The following is a 12,034-nucleotide window of genomic DNA, read 5'->3' on the forward strand; positions in this document are numbered from 1 at the left end:
TTACCAGCTGGGAGTGGGGGAAGAATGGGGGAAAAGGTGCAGGGAGTAAGAAGTACAAATTGGTAGGTACAGAATAGACAGGGGGATGTTAAGAACAGTATAGGTAATGGAGAAACCAAAGAACTTATGTGCATGAACCATGGACATGAACTAAGGGGGCAATTGCCAGATGGAATGGTGGGTACTGGGTGGAGGGTGGCAAAGGGAAAAAATGGAACAACTGTAATAGCGTAACCAATAAAATATATTTAAAAAAACTTACTTTCGAATTCATTTTCTCATTTGAGACTCACACCAACTCTGTAAGAGGGCATTTTATTTACTTTTTGCAAATAAGGATATTGGGTTTCAAAGGTGCCCAGGGGCTCATCTATGATACCACCTGGTCAGATTCAGAACCCGCCCCAGGTATTTGAAGCTCTAGTCTTGTCCCCTTTTCACAACTCCATGCTGCCTCTAAAGATAATGTCTTATCGTTTGCCTTGTGCAAGTGACTCATCGCCTCTGGACCTTTGCTACCTCATCTCATCTCTAATCTGTTTTCATTAGTGGGCCACTCTGCAGGCCTTTTTTTTTGGACCATGTGGGAGACCTTAGAATGAGCAACTGGCACTATTCCCTCCAGCTCTGGATTTCTGTGATTCCATCCCCATTTTGTACAAACATTGGAGTACTTGCAAGAGGATGTTCACTCCAAGGACCTATTTCTGTATTAAGAAAAATAGTCGCTGAGTGAATAGGAGGCACCAAGATAGCTGAAGGAGGCTAGCAGGCAAATCTAGGGAACCTGAGAGAAGAGGATTCTGGGACACAGCTGAGGGCCAACCAGAGATGCTTCGAGGGCTGGGAGAAATCCTGCTTTCTGTTTGTCAGAAAAACCTGGGGCTACTGGCCTCCCCCAGAAGGACCACCATGCTGGCACAGTGATGAAAGGTTTCTGGAAGTACAATGGCCTCTTTGCTCTGAGAGAGCATCGCATTATCTGCATCCCACCTGCAGTACGAATTCCCCCAAACTTGACAGAGAAAAATAGAAAGTGTTACAAGATGGCCTTCAGAATGTTGTAATGGATACTGGTTTTCCCTTTTTAAAAAGTTTGTCTCTGTATTATGACAGCAGCATGTTGTGAACTGACACAAAGCAAGACCAAGATGAAACCTTAGTTTGTCCTTCAAATTACTACTTTTTCAAGAATAAATATTGTTTTAAAAATGTAAACTTATCTATACTAGGATAAAATCAGAGGTAAAGTAACTACACATTAAATTTCAAAGGCAGGTCATACGGTCACTGCAAGACTAGTGAATCACAATCATCCAGTGAAACATAACATGCGATCTGTGTATAGCACTTTGTAGTTTGCCAAATACTTTTATACCTATCATTTGCTTTTCACTGCTGCCTTATGATTTAGATCCTACTATTATACACATTTATTGAAAAAGTGACCAAAGCTCAATGGAATTTCGTGACTTGGTCAAGCCACATAGTTTAGTCCTATCATCACTCACTTGCTTCCTTTGAACCAGACCGGTCTACCTCTGCACGTACCGCGTGTCTACCCCCTTAATCATTAAGCCTTCAGGACATCAGGCGCTGGTCAGGGTCAGGCAGTCTTAAGAATAAAGCCTCGGGTCTCTTGTGCAAGGGAACAGAGTTTCGGGAAAACTAAAGATAACATCTTGACCTCAGTTGTTTTTCAGCGCCAGGCCCATGAAAATGCAAGGACCCTACCGAACAGGGCCACACAAAACTAGACAGAACCACCCCATGGTGGACATGGGGGCCTGATACAATGATCAACTCCTCCCAACCCTGGTTCCAACTGAGCTGTAGAGCTCACGACTTGAACTACATTAATCCCCATAATTAATGATTTTTCCCATATATAACCCAGCCTCTAAGGGCCGTCAGGAGTTGGGTTTAGAACACTTGCTCACCTGTGTCTCCTGGCTTGGCACTATTTCTTTGAATAAACCTTTACTTTTTTGGTGCAAACTCCCGTTCATGTTTTATTGGGCTTTGATGTATGCAAGCAAACAACCCCCTTCAGTTTGGTGTCATTATTAAACTTCTCTTTGTTTTTCTCATGACGAAAATAAACAGTATGAGAATTTGAACCCAAATTTCAAAAATTCCCTCCTTTCCCCAATGCTTTCCTGAAATATACTCCATTCTATATTACAATGCTTTTACAGAGGCGTATATATTCTTTGAAGAGAACATGGTCCGTTTTGATTCGATCTTTGTGATACTATGAGACAGCCAGTTCTCACCCTATGTGGCATCAGTGGAGGTAGAGGGCAACAATGTGTGTGTGTCCACTTGGATATAGCCACTCACACAGTGACATAAATGTGCACATGCAGATTAGAGTTCCTCACAGGACACAATTACTGATACTACAGGCAATAAATTCTATATTATAGCAATCTAGGGTAGATGCATGAAAAATAAAATGAATAAGACATCAGTTCATGTAAATCATCATCCAGCCATAGAAATCTGATTTTCCAGTTACGTATCTTTGGGACTGCTAGTGTATTTTTGGCACCGTCCTTCTGCTTCATCTGAGAAACTGAACAGAGATGGGTCTCTTTAGCTCTCAGGAAGAGCTTGCCTGAGAAATTTATGTGCAGGATTATGTAATCATTAAGAAGACAGCTCTGTGTATCTATATATTTGTTTGCAGAACTATGGGTATTAGGATTCTGCAAAAGTGCATATAGAGAGACAAACAGAATTTTCAACAATCCTCATTTAGTTTGATTTCTAGGAAGAGGAGAGGTATTAGGAATATTTTCTTTTAATTTTACCACACTGGTATTATTTTTTTAAAGAGTTTATCTATTTTTCTTTAGAGGAGAAGGGAAGGAGAGAGGGAGAGAAATATCAATGTGTGGTTGCCCCTCGTGAGTCCCCTGCTGGGAACTGGCCTGCAACCCAGGCATGTGCCCTGATTGGGAATCGAACTGCGATTGTCTGGTTCGCAGGCCCGCGCTCAATCCACTGAGATACACCAGCCAGGGCCCGCACTGGTATTATTTAATTTCTTTTTAAAAACCTTTTTAATTCTCACCGGAGAATATGTTTTATTGATTTTTAGAGAGAGAGGAAGGGAGAGGGAGAGAGAAACTTTGATGTGAGAGCAACATCCACTGTTTGCCTCACAAACGTGCCCCAACCAGGATCAAACAGAAACCTACACATGTGCTCTGATGGGGATAAAACTTGCAACCTTTTGGCATATGGGACGAGACTCCAACCAACTGAACCATCCAGCCATGGCTAATTTCTTTTTTTTTCATGGTTTAGTTGTTCTATGCATTTATTAGCAAATATTAATGCAGCAAAGAGAAGCTCATTTGCAGGCACAGAAGCTCACATTCTGCAGAGTTTCACAAGACACGGCAGGAAAAAGTGACTAAGGACAAATAGTATCCTATGGTCTTGGTGGATGCATTCCTAGGGGAGGTAGAACTCTGATTCTTGGTGGTAGGGATCTCATTCCTGGAGGAGGGATACCTCTTGGTGCCCCTCAAGCAGAGGGGGACCATGGGTGCTCTCATACCAGGTGGAAGAGCCATAATGCCTGGAGGGGATTTGCCTACCCCACACGGATGGGGGAGGTACCCTGACCTGGTGGGTACTGAGTTGAGGCTCCAATTATGCTGGCAGTGGCTGCTATGGTGGCATCTGTGACATGGCCCTTTCCTTGTGCAGTCATTACCTGCTGGGAGGGCACCCCAACCCCTCCGACATGACCTAATTCCACAGGAGCCCATGGAATTGGAATGCCACTTGTACTCCTTTGCCAGTGGCCCTGCCAACTCCAAGGCCTACTGCAGCTCCTGCAAGTGGTACTCAAGCAATTCTAGTATCTTTGGGGGGAGGTCCCTCCACCCTCATGGAAATAAAGTTCTCCCCATGCAGCAATTCCAGACCCAAAACCTGCTTCTCTTCATGCTCTGGTTTCTTCACATTTTTGGCTTGACCTTCCTGAACTCATTGTAATTACAGAGGATGAAGTGCACATGCTTGTCCAAAGCTTGAAAGGTGCCGATGAAGATTCGGCCACCTTGCAGTATGCACCTCATTCTATAGTCCAGGGGTCCCCAACCCCTAGGCCAGGGACTGTTAGGAAGTGGGCAGCATAGGAGGAGGTGAGCAGCAGGTGAGCAAGTGAAGCTTCATCTGTATTTACAGCTGCTCCCATTGCTCACATTACCACCTGAGCTCCACTTCCTGTCAGATCAGCAGAGGCATTAGATTATCAGAGGAGCACAAAACCTGCTGTGAACTGCGCATGCGAGGGATCTAGGGTGCACACTCCTTATGAGAATCTAATGCATGATGATCTGAGGTAGAGCTGAGGCGGTGATGCTAGCGCTGGGGAATGGCTGCAAATACAGATTATCATTAGCAAAGAGGTTTGACTGCACAGAGACCATCATAAATCAACTGCTTGCAGATTCATCAAAACCCTATCAGTGAGTGGCCAGTGACAGACAGTTAAGCTGCATCTGATATCAGGCTATAAAGTCATGCCCCCTGCCACTGGTCCATGGAAAAATTGTCTTCCACCAAACCAGTCCCTGGTGCCAAAGAGGATGGGGACTGCTGCTATAGTTGATGTGCTGCAGCATCTTGCTGTTCTTTCCCACAGTCATGGTGGCTATAACACTAAGTCCAGCCCTGGACTTCCACCTCCTGCTGTTGCACAGTCCTTCTGAAGTGTAAGTGGCCCCTGGCCCATTTGGGCCACTGGCAGCTCCTTGTACCACAATGCCAGGCATCTCTGGCAGCCCCTCCACTCTGCGCTGGCCTCACAGCCACATTGCCAACTCCAGGGCTAATTTATTTTAACCATAAGAATACAGCCAGCACTTAAACATGTAAAAATGTTTCAGGTCATTTTGGTAAGCTGGAATGGGTGAAGACAGGAGGGAGAAAGCTGTACCTACTCATTCCTCTCTCTAGGCTAGAGGTCTCCACAGCCCTCTAGATGTGGTTATTATAAAAAGTAGATCCTGGTGCACCTGGTAAGCAGATGGAAGGGGAGGAGCTTGTGGGCAGAGGCCTGGATCTGAGTGGCATCCATTTGATCCTCTCACAAATATCCCCTCCAAAGTTACTTTCTGCTCCTGGCTGCATATTCAAGTATCAGATTGGTTTACCCTACTTATTCACATTGCTCAGGAAGCTAAAGAATTGAGAGACATTTTCATGCTTATTTTAAAGTAATTTTACAGTCTGGTTTCCAGGTGGATGCCAGGGCAGGGTTTGAGCATGGAAGGTGGTGGAAGTGATAAGGGAGGATTTACCTCGGCCTCGACCCTGTGTACCTTTCTTGCAAAATAGTGGAGTCCAAACCACCCTCAGGATGTTCTGAGCCAGAGCTGTCCCGATAAAGTTTCTGACCCTGAGATAAGTCGTATGGTCTGCTTTGCCTCTGCCCCCAGCATCTTTACCTCAGTGCAAAGGAACATTCAAAGGTCACTCCAGAGGAGAAAGGGGAATGACTAAAGCAATTTGTGGCTCTAAGCAGGGTGGATGGATAAATAAGGGCTGGCAGTCCTTAGCAATTGTGGGAGAGCATCGTGAGCACTGGAAAGCTGGTTAACTTGAACATTATATTTCTATACATTTTGTCTGTTTATATTACTCACTTATTCTCAACTGCTCCCCTGAGTGTCTATGAGGGACTGCCTGTCTCTTCTTCCTCCTTCCAAGTTGGGAAACACCTCCCAAAGTCACTGCTTAGCTCTGCGCACAGTTCTGGCCATGACATTCCTTGTTTTCCAGGAGCTCAGAGCCCTCTCTGAGGTGATACCAGTGGTTGCTTCCTGTGCAGGACTGCATGACTTCCTCTGTCATGGGGTTGTAGGAGGAAGGTTAGGGCAGGTTTGGCCTAATCATCTCTGGGTTTTCACCAGATTGGCCTCATTCACAGAAGTTCAGTGCATAATACTCGTTCACTGGAAAGGCCTGTGCATCAGAATCACATGAGCCATGACTGTGGTACTGCAGCACCAACTTACTGCTCTCCTCCTGGTTTTAGGCAAGTCTTTCACTTCTGGGTCTCAGGTTCCTAGACGGCCCATCTTTGTACAGGGTCTTTATTCAGAATCAAGAAGGCACCTCATGTCAGTCCCTAGACCCAGTGTCTGCCACAGGATGGGTGTCCCTGGGAATGGAACCCCGGGCATTTCTTCTTGTAGTAGGGTCTGGACATGCAAAGTGGAGCTGGACATGAACTGATACACCAGGCAGATCCACCCTCCACCCTGAGCTGTGAATGAGCTGGATGGCCAGAAATCTACCTCTGACATTTCCTGTCCCTTCATTCCATCCACTGAGCATTTATGCCGCACCTAGTAAACACTTTCATATGCTGAAGATAAAAGGGTAATTGAGAGAAAATCCCTGGTTAACCTCAAGGGTCTTCTCATCTAGTGGGGGAACTCATATCACAGGAGAATCCAAGGGCTAATAATTACCTCCTACCCTTTCTTTCCCCTGCCCACCCTCTCAGCAGTGTGATTCTCTCCTCCTGTCCCTACGTGGCCCTTGGTCCTGTTTCTCTCCTGTCCCTCAGTCTCTCACTTCCATGGATGCCTATTCAATTCTGTTGTAAAGGACTGAAGAGAATGTTTTTGGAAAAAATTATTTAGCCATTTTTATTACATCAGTCATCATTTTACAATGGGGACTAATGTATGATCAGAGATAGAACATTCTGGACAATTTGAAGAGTATTTCTGGACACTTTGTATAGCCACCATATCTAATTTTTATTTCAACATCTGCACCCAGAGATTCTTTCATCCACCAAAAATTTATGGAGCTTCTTACTCTAGGCCAGGCACTTTTCCAGGCATTAGGAATAGAGCAGCAAACAAAGCAAAATCTCTGTCCACATAGATTTACATTGTAAAGTGGAGGCAGACTGACAAAGTTCTATATGATATGATGTCTGCTTGTATGACAAATGCTATGTAAAGAAATGAAGCATCGTGAGGGGTTATAAATTACTGCAGAAAACAGAGCGCTCTGAAAGATGAGGTTGTCAGGCAAGTACTCTCCAAAAACAGTGGGAGATGGTGTCAGGCAGGTGACTGGGGAGAGTCCTTGCTAGGCAAAAACAACAGAAAGTGCAAAGAACCTGAGATCAGAGATACTTGTGTGTGAGAATCAACAAAGTGGACGTTGAGGTTCATTACAGCAGAGCAAGGAATGGGAAGAAGCTTAGAAAGTGAGGCAGGGCCTCTGGGCCATGACCAAAATTTTGCTTTTTACTGTGAGTGAGAAGGAAAAAATGTTGGGAGTGTTTGGCTCAAGATATCTATCTTTTGTTCTAAAGAATTCCTGTGCTTAATCTGTGGAGAATATACACACTATAGGGAGAGAAGTGGGAAAGCTAAGAGATTAGTTGTAGCAATCCGGGTATGAAAAGAAGGCTGAGATCTGGGTGGTTGGTAGCGGCAGAAGTGACAAAAAAGTGATTAAATTGGGGATAGAGTTTAAAAGCAGAGCCAACAGTTGGCTGTTAAGGGCTTGGACACAATTCGATTGTCAACAACTCTTTGAATAATGACATTCAAAGTAGAAAAACAAAACCGTTTAAAAACACAAGTCTTAATTGTTAAGCAAAAATGACACCCAGGGACCAAGGAACAATAATATTAGGACATGAAATAGTCAAAGATAGGAAGCGTGGCTGCAAGTGGTTATTGAATGACTTTGTAGAACTTTTTATACTTCACTATTCAGAAAAATAAAAGTTAAAAAAGGGTAGAGAGATACAATACTACTTCCCAACTAAAGAAAATCCCTGTTTAAATATTTTGTTTTGTCTGAAAGACAGGACTCCTGGGGGGTCTTTCATTACTCTGAAACAATGGATGTCTGCTGCTGTTGCGGCCAGCAGTGCTAATAGCTCCCTGGGTGAGATTTAAATAAGCAAGAAAATGTGTTAACAAAGAGCATATAAACGGAATCTGGGGGCCACTTGCCCACCAAGGAGCACAGCATTGTGTAAGTCGGCTGGGTAGTTAATCCTTTAAACTGGAGCAGGTTGGCCCTCTCTCTGAGAGATGGGTCTTAGCACTCACTGAGTCCTGGCAAATACCAGTCCCCTATCCTGGGCTCGGACTCAGTCCCCTGCCTCTTTATGCGGAGTCCTTAAGAATACCTGGTCCTGAAACCTGGAGACTGCTCACGCTCTGACCACGCCCTCCTCAGTCAAGTCTTCGCAGGCCAACCCGCCCCGTCTGGCCACGCCCTCACGCTGCGCCGGAGTCTTCCCGGGATACGCTGGCTCCCCGTCTCCGCCCACCCCGTTCCAGCGACGCGCCGGAGCGCCGGCCTCAAAAGCCGCTTTGTGGGCCGGAACTCTCATAACTGCCTGGACCTCTCTGTGTGTGGCCTGTTCTTCTCCTGGACGTCGGCGCCTCCGTGGACACGCACGTCCTGCGTGGCCTCTGTGCGCGCCTTAGCCGAGCCTAGCAGAACGGAGCCCAACCTGTCCAAGCTGTTCGCCATGGTGGACGAGCTGGTCCTGCTGCTGCACGCTCTCCTGGTGCGGCACCGCGCCCTGAGCATCGAGAACAGTCAGCTGATGGAACAGCTGCGGCTGCTGGTGTGCGAGAGGGCCACCCTGCTGCGCCAGGTACGTCCGCCGAGCTGCCCGGTGCCTTTCCCCGAGACGTTTAACGGCGAGAGCTCGCGTCTCCCCGAGTTTATCGTGCAGACGACGTCTTACATGCTCGTCAACGAGAACCGGTTCTGCAACGACGCCATGAAAGTGGCATTCCTAATCAGCCTGCTCACCGGGGAAGCTGAGGAGTGGGTGGTGCCGTACATCGAGATGGATAGCCCCATCCTGAGTGATTACCAGGCCTTCCTCGAAGAGCTGAAGCAGTGTTTTGGCTGGGATGATGAAGAAGAAGATGAAGAGGAGGAAGAATATGGTTACTAGGCCCGGAGACCCTCAGGCCTAGGGGGTTGGGCCCTGCACGCCGCCACCCCGAGCCACCCCCCCTCCTGCTCCTCCTCTCCCACAGCTCCGTGCTTCTCCTAGCCTCCTGACCGTCTCCCCTGCCTCGGTCCTCCGGTTCTTTCCCTTCACTTCCTGTAGTGCTTGTCTTTGTTCCAAGAATTGTGCTCCAGTTACCTGCTGCTGGGGCCCGGAGTTATCTCTGAAGATCGCTGCCATCCACTCTGGCCAGCACCAGGACGCATCCCTGCTACTTTGGACTGTGTACTGAGCCTCAGCTGGTCAGACAGTGTGCAGCCCTGCCAACTGCCAGGCCTACATCTGCCTAGAGACCTGCGCTGCTTCTACACCACCGTCCACTACATTCCAGCAACAGACCACCACCGCCTTTGGAGATGAGGACCAGCCTAGAAGATGCCTGCGTTGGCTGCACCTCCTTGGACATTGATATGGACATCTCACCAACCCCTGAAGGGGCCAGACTTTCAACCTGGTTAGTTTCATACCTATTCCCAGAGTCCCCCCTCCCCCACCGCATAGCTGCAGGGGCCTAGTGTTCCTGGCAGCCAAATTGTGGACATTCTTTTCTACTATGCACCAGTTTTACATAGCTGTCATTTTTTTTTTGTTTAACAATTGCAGAAGTCGCACAGATGTGTGCATTTGGACAAAAATACTAAAAACAAACAAAAACAGGCATTCAGCCCAGCTTCTCAATACTATCTGGAAAATGCATTTGAGTTCTTCTTTTCAATAAATACTGAGCACTATGGAAAAAAAGAAAGGAGTGTCTTTTAATGGTTAAGTGCTAGCATGGGCCTCTACTACTGTCACCTGACTTCCATTATTCCCATTGAGATCAGGGAAGCTAGTTGAATCCCAGTATTCCCCAGTGGCATCTCTAGGCTGCAGAGGAAAGGTACCACAGGGCTGTATAAGGATTCTGGTGCCCCCCTCACCAAGGCATTTCTTAAAGCTTTGGCGAAGGGAGTGTCTTCTGGGGCCTCCAGGGTGGCATAGGTAAAGGGTGGCTGAGCGGGTAGCACACCATCCTAAAGTGGGACACTTGAAAGTGAAAGAGGGCACCATTATTAATTATACTAGGGCAGTGGACATAAATCTGGACACCTACAATGTTCCTCCTTTCCTGAGCCTTTGACTTCCTTCCTGAACACTGCCAGGGAGATTCTGCCCCTTAATCCTTGTCGTGTGTGGGTGCTGTTGATGTCAGGGTTTGATTAACAATGGAGCACCTTATTTCAATCCCCCTTTCAGATGCTCGAGATAACCTTAGGTTCTGGATCCTGGGTAAGTGCACCCGTAATAAATAGAGCCCGATCTTAACGTTTCACCCTCCTTGGGCTGACATCATTAAAATGCTCACCCATACATGTGCCCCAGAGTCCTGCCTATGGAAGTTGGCACGGTGCCTGGGGGTCTCCCGAACTTGACTTTGCACTGCTGAACTCTGCTGAGATCATATGGGCTTGTGGGGGGCTCAGAGACATTGCTGAGTCCAAGTCCAGCAGGTGGGTGTTGAGGAGAATCTGCACACCTTTGCAAGGTCAATATCCTAGGTTATTGACCTTGCAAATCAGAGAAGCTTGGTTGAGGGATTGTTGGGGGGGGGGCCTCTGCCAACCAGGAAATTTCAGGAGGATTTGGAGTGTTCAGAATTCTCATTCTCACCTATGTATGTCCGAATACCATTGTACCATGCCTGGAGCCAGCCCTATGTTAGGACCTCTACATGAATTGAAAGAAGCCATTTCCTTATTTAAGACCTTTTGAGGCTGGGTATTCTTTTATTTGCACTGGTAAACCTCACTGTAGATTAAATGACATACTGCTCATTATACTGGCCACCACCTCACAGACATGGAATTGATGAGATCACACCTCTAAGGTATTTAGAACTGTCCCTGCTACATGGTGAGCACTCAGTAAATAGGCCTGGGAACTGAAGTTTCACTTGGAAGCAGGTCTCTTGCTACGAGCTTAGCTTTAGGTGCTATGAACAGGTGCAGAGCAGGCTCAGGGAGAGTGAAAATGAGAGCATGGCAACACCTTGTTTACTCTTTGGGATCAGATATGAAGTCATGGAGAAAGCCAGTCTATTTGGTGAGTGGGTAGAGTCCAGGGAGGTAGTCATTTCTCGGGCCTAGGAAAGTTGTTTCTGGAAGGTGGGAACAGGAGTGGGTATTACTTAGCAAAGGAGGTTGAGGCCCAAGTTGAGGGAAAGTGGGCAACAGATGAACACTAGGTAAAGGGTCCAATGACACCAAAAATTAGTCATTCAAATTATCAGTGGCCCAGGTGGACTGAGGAGTTAGAGAAACGGTAGTAAATGAAAGATGGTTTTGTCCTTATAGTGATTGTAGTTCCTTGTTTTTGTGCTGCCTTGCACCAGAACTGGAAAGGTATTTAGCTACAGGCAAGGCTCAGAAAGAGAATCTAGATTCTAGACCGTGATTAGATGTGGGAGTGAGCTTTCCTGGGACAGAAGTTGAAGATCAGTACATGAGATTTGTTCCTCATGATCGCACAAAGTGAGCACATTCTCTGTAGGGGAAGGAAGGGTTCTCTGGCGAGTGAGGATATCATACCAAGGTAGCATCTTAGTAGCATCCATGAGAGCTAGGCCAGGGAGCTTGCTCTGAATTGAGTGTGTGTGTGGTCTTTCACATATTATGGAAAAGCAGGTTGTGCTGTGAACTGCAGAGAACCATACTGTGAGAATCTGGCTACCTTGTGGGGCATATTCCACAGTAAAAACACAGAGACATGGGCAAAGTCTGTACCACTCAGGAAGTAATTCACGAAAGTGCCAGAAGGTAGAGTAAAAGAGAATGGAGAAGTAAATAACCATGTCTAAAGATAGAAGCACCACTCAGATGGAAACTATTAAGAGGGGATGAAAATGATGAAATAACAAATACCAACTACAGACTCCTGAATTCTCATCTTGGGCACACTAAACTGGAAATGGTCACTGAAATTATGCTATTAATGACATGACATTAATCATAATAAAGA

At 46.4% G+C, this 12,034-nt stretch overlaps 1 protein-coding gene and 1 pseudogene across 1 annotated transcript; one reads left to right on the top strand and one right to left on the bottom strand.

The window, feature by feature from the left end:
* Window positions 1-3,442: 3,442 nt before the first annotated feature.
* Window positions 3,443-4,676, bottom strand: LOC118991413 (small nuclear ribonucleoprotein-associated protein N-like; annotated as a pseudogene).
* A 3,674-nt stretch (window positions 4,677-8,350) lies between these two features.
* Window positions 8,351-9,778, top strand: LDOC1 (LDOC1 regulator of NFKB signaling). The gene has a single exon (XM_037052632.1). The coding sequence runs from the start codon at window positions 8,543-8,545 to the stop codon at window positions 8,978-8,980; it is 438 nt and encodes a 145-aa protein (XP_036908527.1). The 5' UTR covers window positions 8,351-8,542; the 3' UTR covers window positions 8,981-9,778.
* The last annotated feature ends 2,256 nt before the right edge of the window (window positions 9,779-12,034 follow it).

Source organism: Sturnira hondurensis, unplaced genomic scaffold, assembly GCF_014824575.4.
Source record: "Sturnira hondurensis isolate 20B ecotype Veracruz unplaced genomic scaffold, ASM1482457v3 Scaffold0007487, whole genome shotgun sequence".
NCBI classification, from domain to species: Eukaryota; Metazoa; Chordata; class Mammalia; order Chiroptera; family Phyllostomidae; genus Sturnira; species Sturnira hondurensis.